Source organism: Ictalurus furcatus, chromosome 14, assembly GCF_023375685.1.
Source record: "Ictalurus furcatus strain D&B chromosome 14, Billie_1.0, whole genome shotgun sequence".
NCBI classification, from domain to species: Eukaryota; Metazoa; Chordata; class Actinopteri; order Siluriformes; family Ictaluridae; genus Ictalurus; species Ictalurus furcatus.
Window position 1 is genome coordinate 18,228,540 of NC_071268.1, and position 18,804 is coordinate 18,247,343.

Below are 18,804 nucleotides of genomic sequence, written 5' to 3' on the forward strand. Positions count from 1 at the left end.
GGAATAGTCGTGCCACGCAGAGACATATATAAAGTCCATTATGCTTCTGATACAACAGTCAACCAACACTACTGTTTGCAGTTGGTTTAATGGCTATTAAGAAAGTATTAAGTAATTCCTTTCACTATAGTTACACAGACTGTTTGCTGGCACTTGTTCCACTGTCATGATGCACTTAAGAGAAACCGACAACAGAGCATGCCCTGACATTTAACAAGAAAATAAAAGTTCTTACAAATAAATAAATTACTGTGACTGCCAATATCCTTGGGAATATACTTTAAATAATCTAGGATATTGATATTATTTTGGTGAACATTAATGGTATTAGTATTTGTTTGCAGATTAAATGAGTTTAAGAATGTACACATTCGGTTAAATTTATACTACATTTAACTATACTGTAATATACAGACCATGGTTGTACGGCTGGAGCCAGCCTCATCACAAATGTGTGTGTTTGTGTGTGTGTGTGTGTGTGTGTGTGTGTGTGTGTGTGTGTGTGGTGATTATAGCAGCTACAACAGCCAAGGCAGGCAGGTGCAGCTCTCTCCAGTCTGACCTGGTATGTGCAGGTCTCAAGTCCATCCAACATGCTCAATCACTGGGATTTTACTACAGAGAAAGCATGAGGTAATGGAGGTCATCATGGTCAGACTACTGTAAGAGATGCTGCTAATTGCTCTTTACTATATTGAAATAAGCATGTTAAATATTTAGTCTACTACACTGAGGTTTTGTCAAGTGTAAGTCCACAACTGATTTTAGAGGAGTTATTCTCTTTTATTACCTTATTACCTAGCATTCTATACATAACATTTTCCCTTGCTCAACTGCCCTAAATGGCTTTGTTTACAAATTTATTTTAGCATTTTCAGACACACAATGTGTTTTTTTTTTAATGTAGCAAGCTGAATATTACTAAATGTCACCAAACACAAACACTATCTAGGTAGTTGCTTCCTTACTACCAGGCTTCCACTTTTAGAAGAGTTTCTTGGTATTTTTTCACTGAAAGTTGCTTCATAAATGTTAAAAATGTTGCACTCCAAATGACAGAAGCTCAAATTATGGCAATAAAGGTTGTGGTTGTCTAATCAGAGACTGTGGTCCTCCAATCACCTGTTATTCATAAGTCATAAATATGGCAATAGAACAGCGAATCATGAATCGGGGGGCATTCGATTCCTGCCTCTATCCTGTGTGCATGCTCTCCTTGTGCTTCAGGATTTCCTCCAGGTACTCTGGTTTCCTCCCCCAGTCCAAATACATGCATTGTAGGCTGATTGGCACCTCTAAATTGTCTGTAGTGTGTGAATGGTTGTGTGAATGTCTGAGCGATTGTACCCTGTGATAGGTTGGCACCCCGTCCAGGGTCCTCCCTGCATTGTGTCCCGAGATGATCCCATAACCCTGTGTAGGATAAGCAGTATAGAAAATAGATTGATGTGTGCTACTGTATCAGAAGACTCTGATGATCAATATAAAGAACATCACACTGCTAAAAAAAATAATAATAATAAACAGACTTCCATATAGTGATAGCATTTATTAAAAAAGAAAGAAAGAAAACAACAACAACAATTAAACGTGACCATTACCCTCCAACTTCACTGTGCTACAGTGGATCAAAATTTCTTTCATACACAGCATATAGTGATAAAGTTTCCTTGAAAAGTATTCATTCTGAGTATACAATGAGTCCATTAAATTGGCAATCACTACACACTATGACATGGTAAATAATGTCAGTTTACCAGTTTAAAAACATCCTGCAAAGGATTCACCACATATGTTTTCCTAGCTGTGTAGCTTAAGGCATTCAGATTATTCAGGAAAAACAATAGCTGAAATTAAACTTATATTTATTACTAGTAAGACCTTATCCACCTTAGTAGTTTCTGGCATTCTGGCAATCTGGCTTTGTTGATTTGCATGAATGAAATCAATCCACTGAACAACAGGAACTATGAATAATGTATTAGAAACTCCACTTTCAAGTGAACAGTGCTTTGGGTCTGCTAAGTATTGATGAGTAGTTTGCTCACTCATTCATCTGATAAGTCAGTGGTTCTCAACCTGGGGGGCACAGAGATCGGAAGGGGGGCGCAAGTTGTTTTCATGAAAAAAAAAACTCAGACAGGGCATCATTTGGGACTCTGTGTATTTTATTGTTTTTCAAATAGAATGTGCATAAATGAAAAACCCCGCGTTCCCTCTCCCTCTGTATTTTCTTGTTGCTGGGGGAGGCGGAGCTTGGCCTGCCTTTTATCTAGCTGTCAGTGCTGACCAGTGTTGCCAACCTAGCGACTTTTCAGACCCTTTTAGCGACTTTCCAAATTTGGTCAGTACTGTCCTGAAAATGCGAGGTCTTGCTTTCCCACTCCACTCACACCTCTCTCTGCATCTGCTCTGTTCAGTGAGGGGCTGAGAGCCGGAGCAGCACATCCCGTTGATCGCACAGCAGCTGACAGAGGTGTGAATGAAAAAGAAGCAAGCGCAGGTGTCCCACTGATTGATTTAACAATGTCATGGTTAAAGAGACACGCACTTCGTCCCAATTTACATCATTCTTATGCGAATGTTTTTAGAACGCAAGACGAATGTAATGCAACATGTTTTACATGTAAAATAGTACACATTATTACAGCCTAATTCTCTTGTTCAAAGTAGTTATAATCAGAAACATTTTTGATCATTCATGTTCCATACCTGTCCATTATATAGTTTTATAAAAGTCATCAAATTTATTTTAAAAAATCATAAAAGTTATGAAAAATAATTTAAAAATACAAAAACAGATTACAGATTAGGTTATAAATAGATTTTATATAGAATAGATAATCATTATACCTGATCTCCTCCGATATGGGGGGGTGGGGGTGTGCCACATGATAGGGGAGGCACAAGGGGCTGTAGTTACAAGGTTGAGAACCTCTGTGATAAGTTATTACTTATTATGTATCGTACAATAATGTGTATGTGCATTTCGGGAAAATTAGTTTGTGATCAACATCAAACCATTTACAGGATTATGATAATAATAATGATGATAATGAGTCTTTATTAATCGCATATACATTACGGCACAGAGAAATTTTTTTCTTTTTTCTTCACATACCCTAGCATGTCAATAAGTTGGGGTCAGAGCACAGGGTCAGCCATGATACAGTGCCCCTGGATCAGAGAGGGCTAAGGGCCTTGCTCAATTGCCCAACAGTGGCCACTTAAACCCCCGACCTTCTGATCAGTAACCCAGAGACAACCATGAAGCCACCACTGCCCCATGAATCTTTATGGTGCATTGTATAACCTATACTAAACCTATAATAAGTATTAGTATAGGTGATGCCTATAAGGTTTAAAAGAGAATTATAAACAAGCTATGCAAAAAAAAAAAAAAAAAAAACATGGAATTGCATTGTTTATTTATGTTTTCTTGTGTTAATGTCACTTTTTGGTGCTTTTCATGAAGTGTATTGGCATGGTTTTAGTACCATGTAGTACAAATGTAGTAAGAGTCAGCGATCCAGGTGAAACATTTGGCATGGTTTGCCAATCTGCTACCCTACTTCTAGTGTGCTGCACAATAATGGGCAGTGTACAGGAGTGACTCGAGTCAATTCTTCTTTCTCACATGTTCTGCAGAGACATGATGCAGTCTTTTGTATTCACAGATTACCAGCAGAGACTAAGGCGGTTTTTTTAAGGCAGAAGTGGACAAGTTCAATTAAGTCTAAATGTATTGCAAACACAAGCCTTGCCTCAAAGGGCAGGCGACTGAATTGACATTAAATTACACTGATGTCTTGTTTTTGTCATGGTAACTAAAACAACCACTGAGATTTAGACGTCATCACTTAACCTCAAGAACATTAGAATTTCCTGGAAATGGAGAATCTACTAAAGATAGATTCTACTACTTTAGAGATACTAAAGATCTTCACAGTTAATGGGATTAAGATCACTAAGAGCTAAGTAATACATAAATTAATCATTTGTGGATAGATATATAGTAAAATATGATAATGAAGATGAAAGTTGCCCTGTTTTTATAGTGTTGCATGTCAAATACAATAGTGTTATTAGTAAGTCTATCAAAGCCATCTCCTGCAACTGGTTCCTGCACCAAATCTTCTGCAAACGCAGCAGTGAGAACAGGCCAAGTATGGATGCCAATCTATAATGAAGACATAAATGGCAAAATAAATTGGCCTTTCTGCTATTGGAAAATTCTCACATAAAACTTGCTGTTTGGGTGAAAAATTGCAATTTGTAATAAAAAAATAAATTGAAAGCTTTTGAAATATTGAGGTGTAAGCAGGAGAGTAAAAAGGTGTGTACTGTACTTAACTAGGGTTGAGGACCTTAGATAGGACTTAAGCTATATTTCTCCCAATGTTCCTATAACACTTAAGAGTGCCTAACTTTACGCCTTATAAAAGCCAATAAAATGGAATGATTGAGTACAAATAAAATATACTTAACAAAATCTGCTTAAAGATGTACATGCCTCCCATGAGACTTATCATAGCCTTAGTCTCTGAATTTAAACCGTATTGAATACCTGTGGTATGAATTGACGCAGACAGTCCACATGCACATCTCTAAGAACAGGCCACTCAGAAGTGCTCACAGACACCACATAGAACCTTTAAAAAATATTTGACATGGAGGAGTGGTTCGAGATCATCTTGAAGAGTTCTTAACATTGATAGACATTACAGGAAGAGGCTCAGTGCTGTTATTCTTGCATGTTGTTTATTTAATGTTTCATCTTCATTTTCATGTGTATTTAAGAAAATTATTACTGTAAAAATTGTTATAGTTTCCTCAAGCAGCTGTGATGAAATATCAGGTTTTATTCTGAAGGTTTTCCAGGCGGCTAAACATACACCTAACTAAAAATCTGACAAAAGCTTTTTATTAAAGGTTTTGCCGCATGTTATTCCAACAAGCCTGACAAAACATAAATGTGTGATAAAGAACTTGTTATGTTATGGTAAAATGCATGGCAAGTGCAGATAAGAAGTAGGCAGTAATAAGGGGTTTGTTCTCATTTCATTGTTTGATATATGGCGGAAGCGTTTCCTTACAGAAATTTGACAAGTTAGGGGAATGCCACCACAGTATGACAATAGGTTATACAGGCTTGGAAAGAAAGTCGCAATGTAAACATTTAATTAGTGCTGAACCTTAAGTCATCACTGTGCAAACGGTTGCTCATGTCATTCTGGATTGCTCATAATGCATGATGTCAGACCAATTAAAGGAAACTTGCCAAGCCATATTACCTTTGAATTGTTAGCCACAGACAATGTTGACTTTTAAAACAGTGCAAATAATAGCCCAAGCCAGCATCTGTAAAGTTTCATTTTAATGAACCCAGTTCTCACGCATATCTACCAGCTAAAGATCAATGTATAATGACTAGCCCTTGTCATAAAACATACATATGCATCTACATACACACCCTGTACAGTTGCATTAGTTCCAGTGCTATCATCTTTCCATATGGTGTTTGAAAACGTTAGGTTGCTGTGGAACTGTGGCATGGCGTCATCAAACAGGCAGAGCCTACTTCTGATACAAATCTAAACAGTAGTCCTGGTTTTGTTACCAGAGAATCATCTGGTACTACTGAGCTCTGTTTGGCAAACACAGATGACTTCCTCTTGCAATGCTGATAAGACTGGCATTTTCCTGTTACTCCATTACCAATACGTGTTCCTCACTACTGGTTTGTTATGTTATGGTTCTGCTTTAGCAATTTACTGGAAAGGCCTGACGTCAGGTACATATTCAGTACAATAGAGAATCATAGTGTGTGAGTAGTAAGAGCAGTGATAACATGGAAACTATAAATCACCAAATTCCACACAGAGATTTGTACATTATGTAATATAATATAATTTTATGAGCTTCAGTTTATTCTTGATACGTGGTTAGGGTTATACATGTTATTACATAATTTTATATAATCTTAATTAAGTCTAATCATCTTAGATATGTTAAATAGGATAGAAATTTCTTGTTTTAGTTTTGCGCTATTGTGGTTGGCCAGCAGGGAGAATGTGAGTGATATGTCACAGTTGCAAGAAAAGTTTTTTCTTTTCTTTAATTTCTGCAATAATTACTCATAAAATTAGTCTGATCTTCAAGTAAAATTATAGACAAACACAATCTGGTTAAAGTAAGAATAGTCATGTATCAGAGAAGGAACTCTGAAATACAGTTCCCAGTAGCCACTGCACCACACCATCATGTCACATGATCACCTGCACCTGAACTTCATTCATGTTAACGAGCACTCATGTGTATATAGCCACAGTTTGCACTGCACTCCTTGCCTTAAGTTTGTCTTCCTTTGCTGTTGTGTATGTTGTTGTGTTTAGGTCTTTGGTTTATGTTTAGTCTTTGCTTTGGTGTTTTGCCACAAGTTCTGTAGCTATTGTTTTGCGTCAATAATTATTGATTCATTTTTGTTGACTCAATTTATTTCAGTCGTTGCCGATTAAGTAGATGCACCAATCAGCATCACACCATCATTAGACCTCTGCTAAATACAGCATTTAAGCATTCACAGTGGGAGTTCAAAATGTAAACTTTTGAATCATTTACACTGCAACGGTCATAGATTACATTATACTAGCAGCCGCATTGGCTAACATAGTTATTCTTACTTTTCCAGCCTTTTGCTGCCTTGTCTCAACTTTTTTGAGATGTGTTACGGCCATCAAATTAAAAATTAGCTTCTTTTTTTCTTAAAATGGTACATTTCTTCAGTTTAAACATTTGATATGTTTTATTCTGAATAACATATGGGTTTATTAGATTTGCAAATCATTGCATTCTGTTTTTATTTACATTTTACACAGTGTCCCAACTTTTTTTTGGAATTGGGGTTGTTCATAGTCCCTGTATTGTCTTGTATGTTTATACAAAAATATTTACAACACCTAGTCTGCATTTACATTTACATTTCATTTTTTTTTTATTTAGCAGAGGCTTTTATCCAAAGCGACTTATAAATGAGGAAATACAAGCAAAGAGGTATATCAAGTGGAGAACAATACAAGTAGTGCTACCATGCAAGATCTTTTAATTGAGTTCTAGAGAAGCAAAGTGCACAGAGTAGAGGTGTAAGAGCCTGAGTAAGGTTTTGTTTTTGTTTTTTTTTTTTAAAAAAAAAAAAGATAATGTGGGGTTGGCATTTTATGGGTTAGTTAGGTGTTCACGGAAGAGGTGGTTCTTTAGCTGTTTTTTGAAGATATTGAGAGATTCTGTGGTCTGGATTGAGATTGGAAGTTCATTCCACCACTGAGGGGTAGTTAGTGTGAAAGTTCTGGAAAAGGATCTTGAGCCATGCTGAGTATGAACTACTAAGCGTCGGTCTTTAACCAATCGCAGATTGTGTGAGGGAACGTAAGCCTTCAGGAGAGAGTTGAGGTAGGGGGGTGCTGTTCCAGACAAGGTCTTGTACGTGAGCATCAAGGCCTTGAATTTGATACGGGCGGATACAGGAAGCCAGTGGATGGAGATGAAGAGGGGTGTGACATGGGTCCTTTTCGTCTGGTTGAAGACATCAAGACACGTGCTGCTGCATTCTGAATCATCTGAAGGGGTTTGATGGAGCTGGTTGGGAGGCCCGAGAGTAGTGCGTTGCAGTAGTCCAGTATTGATATGACAAGAGCCTGAACAAGTAGCTGTGTAGCCTGTTCGGTGAGATAGGGTCTAATTTTCTTAATGTTATATAGAATGAACCTACAGGACCGTGCTGTTGTTGATATGTGATCTGTGAAGGTCAAGCTGTCATGAAAAGTCACCCAAAGGTTCCTGGCTGTCTTGGTTGGCTTGAGTGTGGTTGAGCCGAGCTGTACAGTGAGGTTGTGGTTGATTGAGGGGCAGGCTGGGATGACAAGAAGCTCAAATTTTGCCAAGTTGAGCTTAAGGTGGCGTTCCCTCATCCAGTTTGAGATGTCAGACAGGCAAGCAGAGATTCGTCCAGAAACAGATGGATCATCAGGCTGGAAGGACAAATAGAGCTGGGTTTCATCAGCATAATTAATTTAAATTAATCCTACAAATTCTAAATGAGATCAAAAATGATAGGAGGTGGTCTAATTCCTATTTAGCAATGAAGTTGAGGTACAGTAGTATTGTAAGGCTATAGTTCTCTTTCCTCTGTACATGGTCATTGTGTCCTTGAGAAATATTCAACCTCAATCTAATTCAAGAGTGAACCAACAAGACAGCCTTGAAAAGGAGCAAAAGGTATGCAAGTACATGGCATGGATAAATATTATTATTTTTTTTTTTTTTCAAAAAAAGAAAGAAATTTAATTTCAGAGAGCAGTTACTGAAAGTAACTGAAAGTATGCATTTCAACATTTCATTTCATTGTTCAGAATACCAGAGAAAATAAATACATAAATACAGACCATGCATACTTTACAGTATACAGTATGTGTATGCATGTGTGTGTGTATTCCCTCTTGTGTAAACAGAGAAATGCTTTTGAATATTACTGGGGCATATATTACAGAAAGATACTCCAGATGATCCGCTATAGTGCTGAGTGTTGGTTTATGTATGCTGCATGGCTCTCTATTAGTTCATTAGAGTGGTGTGTGTGTGTGTGTGTGTGAGAGAGAGAGAGAGAGAGAGAGAGAGAGAGAGATTGAGCACCTGTGTAGCTAAGCAACATTGAATCACTTGCCTTTTCTCTCTACCTGACTGTGTAAAGTGCGTCCCCAAATGCTGTCTTTTTTGTGTAAAATATGTGAAATATCCAGCATAAAATAAAAAATACCATACTGTTGAAGGCCCATAAGGAAGGTTGTCTTCTTACCTGAATCATGGATTATCTCCCTTTTCTCGCACACTATTAATAATACTGCCTTCTCCAACTCAAACTGCTACCTCTGGAGCCAATCCCAGAAAAACTGGGCATTCATTGCAGGATGCCATTCACACAATCACACCTATGGGTAAATTAGTGCAGCGAATGTGCCTAACTGGGTGTTTTTAGGAGGTGGGAGAACACCAGAGAACCCAGGGAGAAGATGTGAAACTCTACACAGGCAGTGAATCAATCATAGGATCGATCTTGGGACCTGGAGCTGTGAGGTGGTAAGGCTAGCCACTGCACCACCGTATCGCTCCGGATAATTAATGTAGATAATTAATGTAAAGAAATAAATAAAAACTATAACTATAATGTAGACCTGTATCCTTGTTAATGCTACCTAAGTGCATTTATATAACTCTCTAGTGAATCTCTCTTTTTTTAAATTATTAAAAGTTCAACAGTATTCGTTTTTTTAAACTCTTTTAATCTTTATCTGGATCAGTTTTTATAAATAAACATAAAAAATAAAGTTAAGTAAAAAGGGTTTCATGCCCATATGATACAATGAAGAAAAAAGGAATGTTATTTATATTAGTTAACCATTTAGTGTGCTAGGACGCACAAATGTTACTTTACTATCACAAGCTACACTGAAGGTCAATAGTGTTTGTTATTATGTTAATAGCTTTAACAGTAGTGTATGTTAGTATATTAACATTTTCTGAATGTGATAGAAATATTATCTAATAACTTGCATCTGTATCCTTTGCTTCTATAACTTCCTCCAAGCTCTTTCATAGCCTCATATCCATGCCTGTTATAACTCAAATTTTGAATCATATCTGGAGACCAAGAGGGTCATGCAAGGGATATTTTTTCTGTTAATTTCTCCATATGGTTCTGATTGTTATTTTGTTCCAAGACATGCCGAAATTTCATTTTAACATCTTGTAATTCTGTTTTTTGGAGATTAGTTGTAAATATAGGTACATTTTCTTTTTCCTTTACACCGAAACCATAGGGGAGACAAGCTTCAAGTGCACTGAAGTAAATCCTATGCATATTGCTGAGATTATGTACAAGGTCATTTTGTAGCTGATAGTAACAAGGTGAAAAAAAGTGGGCCAAGTTCAAAGTTAGGACCCATGAGCTTCAAATTAATACTCCTAATACAGTTTACTGACTGCCTGTCTGTCATTTCTCAGAAGTTATTAAAACTTAGTGGAACAACATTTACATTCACGTGTGAAAGCTTGTCTGCATGTTGCTTCAGGTTTTACTTGATTGTTAACTTTTCATTCAAGCTACTGTTTTTAGCTCAGAGTGGGCCAAGAAAAAAGTATATGACATGTAGAAGTTTAAATTTAGCAATTAATAACAAGTGTTCTTTTTTGTTTGTTTGTTTGTTTGTTTGTTTTTAAAGCCAAAGGTTTTAGCTAACCATTTTGCCCCTTATATACAGTACATGCCCACCTTACCTCAGGAGAAACCCAAATATTAGAAGGACTTTTGGGGTTAGTATTGCATATACTGTTATATCAGAACTGAGATGAAGAGAAGATGGATTGGGGATTTTAAAAGAAATGTTAAAGATATATTAATATAAAATCAAAAGTGTAAAGGGTTCCCTGGGGCAATGGGACAAGTAATGAAGAAAACATAATAGTTAAACTGTGGTGTCTCTCTAGTACACATGGTCAATAACCTTGAATAACAGTTTACCTTCAAGCTCTAGCTGTCACAAACCCGTATATCGACTATCTGCTTATTTATTTGCTGGTGAATCTGAGACATATTGCCGAAAGTACCTGACACAAATGAAACAAGTAACACAGAGCAAAGCAATCAGTGAACACCAGGCTCTGGGAATCACCTGAAAATTTCCATTTGTAAGAGACCGTGCCAGCTGAATCAACACTGAATACAAAGATGACCTCCATATCAGTTCCTGCAGAGACCCAATGATACACAGAGACATAACACCACCCTAAGCCTTAATCACTATCCACATCTAGGTGTGAAAAGGACATAAGAGAAGCAGCCTACGCTGATAATCGAGCCAACACTGATTTTGAAAGCACCATGACATGGAGGGCAATCCCCTTTTATTCTGTTATTGCTGAATATCTGCATTTCCATGTGATGTGTGCATCATACACTATTCAAGAGGAGGTTTCCCAACACACTTTTGTCAACAGCATGGCCATCACTGCTTATTAAAGCAGACCATTATAGTGATTCAGTTTTCTTTTGACAGGTAGCCTAGTGAAATTATAGTGTGCATTTATCATCTGTCAAATCATTGTATCAAACTAGGACTGACATAATATAGGATTCATTTCCTACTTCATTGCACCGATTTAGAAGCCAAGCACACTCTGGCGTGACTCATCGTCTGTGTCCCTCTGCTTCCAAGCTCGTCTCAGGAAAGACCAAAGCGCTATGTTCATGTTAATCTTTAACCATAAAATCTGCAAACTGAAAATAGCAGCCGCCACTTTTAGAAAGAGATGTGTTCTGCTGAGTGTAGCAGGATCTCTCTCTCTCTCTCTCTCTCTCTCTCTCTGTCTCTCTCCCTCTTGCTCTCTCTCCCTCTAAGGTCTACTTTATAATGTTCTCAGTTCTCGGGAAGAAAAATCATTTGTATACTTATTGCAGGTATTTGTGGATACACAGAGTTGCGGTAGGTTTCTCCATATGAGAGAGGCAACTCAAATAGAATGTGATTTTTTAAAATTTTTTATAAAAGTGTTCAAAAACAAATCACAGAAATGTGCACCACAGTTCAACTCAGTAAAACCATGACCTTTTTTGCACTGGTGGTCAGTGTAGAATGAGAGTATAACAAGAAATTAATCAGGAAATTATCTTTTATGGCATAACAGTGAGGAACAGCGAGTTCATCTGGAAGGCTGTTCATAGTGCATCAGTGTGCAGCCCCTGACGTGGCAGTGCTTTAGGCCGGACCCAGTTGAAGGGAGTTGCTTGGCAACTATCCTTTTTCTCCTTAGAAGCTGGACTAGATACTCTGTAGATAATAGATCCATCCATCTCATTAAACATCTTTTCTTTAGCTGTCAATGTCTGTCAAGATCAATCACTCATTTTAGAATTAAAACAGTTATATACGTGACACTTCTTTTTTTAAATTAATTCATTAAGACAAATCACCATCTCGAACTTGTACTTTCTTTTCATTTTCTTGCTTATACTAACATAAATAAGTCTGAAAGACAAATTTAAATACCTGCATTTTCATATTTATCACAAATACAAAATATCAATCGGTTTTAACAAGAAACCCTTGACATATGCAAAGTGCAATATTTCTCAGCACAAACATCATCCACAGTACAAGTTGCATTCATTGTAGCTTTCTCCCTAGCTTCATGAGTATGTTGATTTCTGACATTTGATCTAGCTTATCATTCGTTGTTATGTCTTCCTGCAGAGGTCATCCTGACCCAGCATTAGCATGTTTGGAAAATTAATTACTCACTTTTATCTAATTGGACCTAATCAAACCATGAAAATAGGAATTCTGTGACCATCTGCCAAGAATATACTACATCTTGAATGTACCAAAAAGGTTCTTCTATTCTCTTCCATTCATTTCACCAGAGCATCGTGACCTACATACTGTATATATTCCTAGCATCGTTTGTAAACATTTGTAAACAAGCTACAACCCTACATACAGATGTGGTTAGTTGTTTTGATATTAACTGTTGCTGCATATTATCAACATGCACAAATGTGCCAGTGTGGAGGACACTCATGATTAATCCATGTGCTTTTTTAGAGAAATGTGATCAATGTGCACATGTTTGCAATGAGTAAAAGCTACGTGTAAATGCATGAATGGATGAGTATCTGAAGTACTGCAATTGTAGCCAACATGATCAGTCCAGCTTTCATTACTTCACGAGAGACTACGTCTGTAGAGAGTCATTACCATGGACACAGTCAGGGGATGTAAGCATGAATGCATCTTTACCAACAAGCTGCATCAGCCCACGCTATCGTCTGAAGTTACTGTGTTGTTTTTTTTAACATGAGATCAGTTTTATCATTCCTTATGTGAATGAGTAAGGGAAGACCTGGAGCAGCATAAATTGTTTTGGGTTTTTTTTTTTCTGAAAATCAACCAACTTGTTTAATCAGCTTCAGGTTTCAGGTTACTCCTAGTATTTCTAATCCCTTCAAAGGTCAGCAGGAAATAACAGACTTACAGGAAATCAGAGAAGGTTATTCTTTCTCAATCGACTCATTGAGGAAAACATATTTATCATTAACCGTCTCCCCATCAACATGAATTATACAGTACAAATAGATGATCTATAACAAACTGACAGCATATCTTTCTCTTTTTCTCATTGCTTTCTCTAAAAACACTGTTTAAGTGCATGAAGCAATTTTTCACCTTAAAATCTGTTTTCAGAGCTGAGACCCATTGATCCACAATATATAGAGCACATGTGCAGAATAAGGTACCAAACTGTACTTTTCCTTGTTGCTGACATTGGTATCATCAAGGGTACATCTACCTTTAATATGTATATTTCACCTGGAAATGTTATAATTATAATATAATTTAGCTTTAAAAACAGTTAAAGCTATTCAGTAAATTGATCTTAAAGACACGCTTATATACTTTTTAAGCTTTATTATACAGTACACTAGATGTACAAAAGCAAAAGCTACATATTAAAGGTACAAAAGTTGTACCATGATGACAATATGTCAGCTATATAGAATAATACAGTTTTTTTTTATGAATGCATATAGATTAATATGAATTTGGTCTGAGATTGCCTCTGGCATTACGAAATGATTACATTTTTAATTAAATATTTTTTTATCAAACTGCTTTTTGGTCTTCTTCATCAACAACAATATAATTCAACATTAAGGCTCTTTGAATTATTTGTTTATACATAATATTAGTTTTATTAATGAAAAAATAATTCATGTCTTTTATTTCACTGTGACTGTATAATTCACTATTAAGACTTAAACACCAAAGATGGACACTTTGAGTACTTTGTGGGTCCCCCCCCCCAGTGTTTTCTACCTCTTTAATGACTATAATGACAGAACCACTGAACCAGTGCAGAAGAGGTGACGCAACTGGCCAGACAAATGTGTATGTGCTAAATTAGTTCATAAGGGTGTCTCTGTTTAATCAGGGGTGCATGTCTCCATGATTATGCTAATTAAGTAAAAGATTTACTATATTAAGGAGTGGGTCTGATCAAGGACATTTTTTTTTTCCAGAAACAGGACTAATGCAAGCCATTAAGGCTGTGAGGAAGCTTTTAAGATTGCAGTGTTTCTATTCATAGCCACTGGAGATTGGTTTAACTGTGAATAAATTATCACTTCTTTCAATGAACCCCTTTTCTTATTGAGCTCATGTGAGAGAGACAGAGAGAAACAAGGAAGCAAATTTGCTTTTCAACTTTTTAATAGAAATAAAAATCTTTGGCATTATAAAACTGCAAATAAATAATGAATGTTAACAAATCAAATAAATATAGTAAGTAAGTTCATTATTCGTTTTATAAGCTGACAATACAAGTCAGAGGAAGATCACAACTGCCCAAAATATAGTCTCTTTTCATGGTGGACATTTTATTGACGACTTTAAACCTCAGTGACCAGTGGCTGAGGTCCTCCTCTGTAATGCCGTCAAAGAAAAAGTCCTCATTGAAGATCGGATTACGGCTCTTCCTAATGACAGTGCTGCGCTGTTTCTGGAATTTCCCAGGCATTAGGGAAAGACTGATGCTGCAGTTGATGCTCTTAGGGTCCACAGAAAGAGAGTACAGCCCCTCAGCGCTGATTAGTCGAACCCGGAGTCTCTGGTTCTCTGGACAGTATTCTGCTGAAAGACGCAGAGTTCCATCCCTTCCTACTGACACCAGGCTTTCCTTCATCACCCGTTCTCTGTGCAGAACCAAGTCCAAGGGGAAGATGGCAGGAGGTGCCAGGCCAAAGCTGGAGGAAAGAGGTTCTATGAGTACCTCTGACGACCTCCTCATGACATTAGGGCTGTTATCTGTGGAGCTTGCTTCATCCGTTGACAGGGAGTTGTTCCTGGAAACGGTGGTCTTCCGGATATTACGGTAGAGTAGCTTCTCGTGGCTGAGTGTTTTGAAGAGCGAGGGTTTGGGTAGTGATCTGGTCAGGAGAGGAGAGCTGAAAGGCGAGGACTCGGCTGATGAGGTGGTGTCACTGTCCTGCGTGCCCTGCCTGTGCAGACCAAAGCCATTCCATGACAGTCTGGAGGTTAAGTTGTTCAGGCAGAAGGAGGTGTGTGAGGTGGAGGCTGGAAAAACAGGAGCTGAAGAAGATCTGGAGCAGGTATTAGACCTGCTCCTGGGTAGAACCAAGGGAATTCTACAGGAATTTGGATCATTGTGGAACAGGGACTCCTTTCTTCTGGTGTGGGGGCTCTCTAGTAGTGTGCAGAAGCCATAGCATGTCTGGGCTTTGGCCAGGTGGGGCAGAGAAAGAGCAGCCTGGCTGTGGGGGTCCGCATTGGTGTTCTCCTCATCACTACAAGCTTTGTTGCATGGCCCATCATCCACGCTCTCGACTTGTATGATGTGATTACTGATCGGTTCTCGGAAGGGAATCTCTTTCTTTGGGCTGTAACTTTCACTGCAAGAAACAGTGATGCACGGAGTTGGTTTTCCTTGCTCCACACCCTTCGCCTCCAGTGGACTTGAGATTTTCGGTGGGATGCAGAACTCAGGAATGGTGTCCGGAGTGATGATGTTGGGACACAGGGTGGCTTTCTTGGCTTTATTAGTAGGAGCTTTTTCTCCAAACATGCTTCCAATTTTGAAGCTGTATTCCGTCGCAGGAAGGAGCAGATTGGTTTTCTCTACTGATATACGGATCTTGTCAACCACCCACATAGGATCAACTTTAAAAATCTAAGAAAATGTGAAAGATGTCAGAGTTAATCATCAGTACTGGTATAAATGGTCAGTTCCTCAATTGTTAATTAACCAAGATGGCAAATGTAAGTCATCACAAAAGTTTTCTCTATTTTGCTTACCTTAGTAGTCATGTGCTGCAGTTCAGTAGGTTTGTTCAGTACCCTGCTTGCTGTATTGAAGTGAGTCTTGCTGGTGACAGATGCAGTTTACTAGCTAGCAGACGTTCTCTCTCATCTCAGAGTGGTGTTTCTGTGACGCATAAAATGTTCTTGGCTACTTATACTGCAGCAGTGGAGGGTGGGTGGAGTTTTGGGCTCCATGTGCACACCTCCAGCAGCTCAGGCACAGTTCTCCCACTAACACTGGCCATAGTTCCCATAGGAACACACAAACCATAACATTATAATCTGAACCCCAAGCTTGGAAAAGTAAAGGCTACAGCAGCATGATAAGAAAATTGCTGTAGAAGGTAATGAATCAGTCTGATAAAATCCTCCTGTGTGTGTGTGCGTGTGTGTGTGTGTGTGTGTGTGTTAGTCTGTTTAACTTTCCATTTTTCAAAGAGAACATAATGTTGCATGTAACTGATTGGATAGTGGTTTACTGACCTTAAGTACTTACCAAATTGGCATGTGATCAATAATACAGTGGCTCATACGACATGTGACATAATATTTAGGTTAGTCCATCCTAATCCTGTATTACAGGCAAATATATAAATGACATAATACATAATGCAAACTATTACAGCCAGTCATCCCTGATGAATTACAATGTCTTGTATTTGTGGACTTATTTATTTGTGTTCTTATACCTAGAAATTCAGAGATAAAGAAATGTGTGAAAAGATAAGTATATAAAAGTGTGCAAACATGATTCTTATCTTTTCATTTAATGTCAGATACCAGCTAGCAGAAGATAAAACAGAGTATTCTGTTAGGGTTCTGTTGATTTGGTAGCATGGTACATTATAAGTGGTTATCATAGCAGTGATTTCAAGCATTGTACTCATGAGAATGAGTGATAAGGCAAACCAAGATCCATAATAACATTTGGCTTTTTAATAAACCAATGTCGATTTTTCGGGATACTAGAGAACATTCTGGGAATCCTGCGAACATGCTGTGAAAGTGCAGCCAGAAATCCCTCTCTCAGGTATACCCTCTTGTGGTAGAAAAAAAATACTGTCCCTTTCTACAGTACATTACATTGTAATTTAGCATTTGAATGCACTAAATGGAATAGGGATTGAGATAAGATAACCATTATATCATATTGCAGTAATAGTGCTCTTTTGTAGGTGACATAGGAGAGTCTAATGTTTTGTTGTTTCAATTATGGGATTCACATTTCATCAATTTATTTATTTTTTCAGATTTGGATCAGAGTTCAAGTGCAGTATCTCGGCAACTCTGGGAAACTGCATCATTAGACAGCTGGTCTATAGAGATAAAAGCATTAGAAGAAGGGGGAAAACATTTTTCCAACACGTTCTTAGAAATGTTTTCGTCATTGAAAACGCTTATGGATTTTTTTATCAGCAGAATGAGATAATGAGAATGAGAATCTGTTTTTATTATTATTATTATTATTGTTGTTGTTTTGGATTTTATGGCCTGTGATTACCTTTTACATGCAGAATAATGGCTACCCTCCTGAAAATCCAGTTTAGTCTGACCAGCTACCAGCTGCCAAACTGGTAGACTGTCTTTACCATCTGGTAAATTATTTAAATTGATCAATACATGGTTATGATTTTCTGATTGCCCTTGTGTTATGTTATTTTCTTAAATAAACCAACAAACAAAAAACAAACAGTTTGTCTACAATATAGCATTAGTAGAGGTCATTCAGAAACTTTCTACCAGCACTTACCAGCGGGCAAAAATGAGCTACTGGTTAGAGCAGTTTAGAGTTTGGTAGCTGGTAGCTGGTCAGATTAAACTGGATTTTTCAGCAGGGTGGTGCTGTCCTCATGCATGTTTTATAGTGGTCAAGGTTGCTGTGGATTAAATCACTTATTCATTCATTCATTCATTCATTCATTCATTCATTCAGCATTAAGTGCTTTATCATGGTCAGCGTTGCAGTGGACGAATGGAGCAAGTGGCAACATGACACGCTGCACCACTGTGCTGCCCCAAATTTGTTCATATTTTTTTGGAACCTCTGTTTCAGAGTGACCTCTAAATAGGAACTTGCTGTCCCACTGCAAAATCACGCTTTACTTCTTTTCTATTCAAAAAGGAAAAAGGTAACATTTTTCCAGATTTCAAAATATGGATGCTGCCATCTACCTAACTAAAAGTGAATAAAGGGTCGTGGGTTTAGGTGGTCATTTTCAATGTGAACACTAGATGGCAGTAGCATGCTGTATATGTACATTATCTGGTCAACAATGGCTCGTTGAGTCAGGTTAAAAAGTAAAGAGAGTATAACACAGCCAGTGCAGGAGACGCAAAGCAACACAGAAGCAAGAGTTGGACACCCCACCTTTAAATCTAGCTGTTATAACATGAATAATTTTTTTTAATCAAATCTTCCAGATGTGTAATGCCTATTTACTACAATGGTGCTACATCCATACTGTATGTGGCAGTGGAATCATCTTTGTGGACTTTTTCACTATGAAACTTGCTCATTTTGCTCAGTCTGCCCTGAAAGTAACACGTTGGGAGGTGGGAGGAAACCAAAGAACATGGAGGAAACCCACACAGACACAGAACAAACATGCAAAATTCGACACAGACCACACCTGAGCTCCAGGAACCCTGGAACTGTGACACTGTGCTGACCCTATAATATGTATTTTTAAATTCCTTTGTTGTAAAATCAGAACACTTAATGGCTCTTTGGTTGTCCCTCAGTGGTTCTATGCGGAATTTCCCTAGCAGAAAGAAGAACCCTACTACGTAACTAAGTACCATTGGATATAGAAAGGAAGCCTTGAAGAAGCTTTTTTCCAAGAGTGTAGTGATCAGAACATAGAGGTTCATATTAAAT

The 18,804-nt window shown here is 37.7% G+C and overlaps 1 protein-coding gene across 1 annotated transcript; it reads right to left on the reverse strand.

Annotated features, from left to right (window-relative positions):
- Window positions 1–13,996: 13,996 nt before the first annotated feature.
- Window positions 13,997–15,998, reverse strand: c2cd4a (C2 calcium dependent domain containing 4A). Its single transcript, XM_053641764.1, has 2 exons — window positions 15,921–15,998; window positions 13,997–15,795 (listed from the first exon to the last, which is right to left on the reverse strand). The coding sequence occupies exons 1-2, from the start codon at window positions 15,930–15,932 to the stop codon at window positions 14,413–14,415; spliced, it is 1,395 nt and encodes a 464-aa protein (XP_053497739.1). The 5' UTR covers window positions 15,933–15,998; the 3' UTR covers window positions 13,997–14,412.
- Window positions 15,999–18,804: the final 2,806 nt, after the last annotated feature.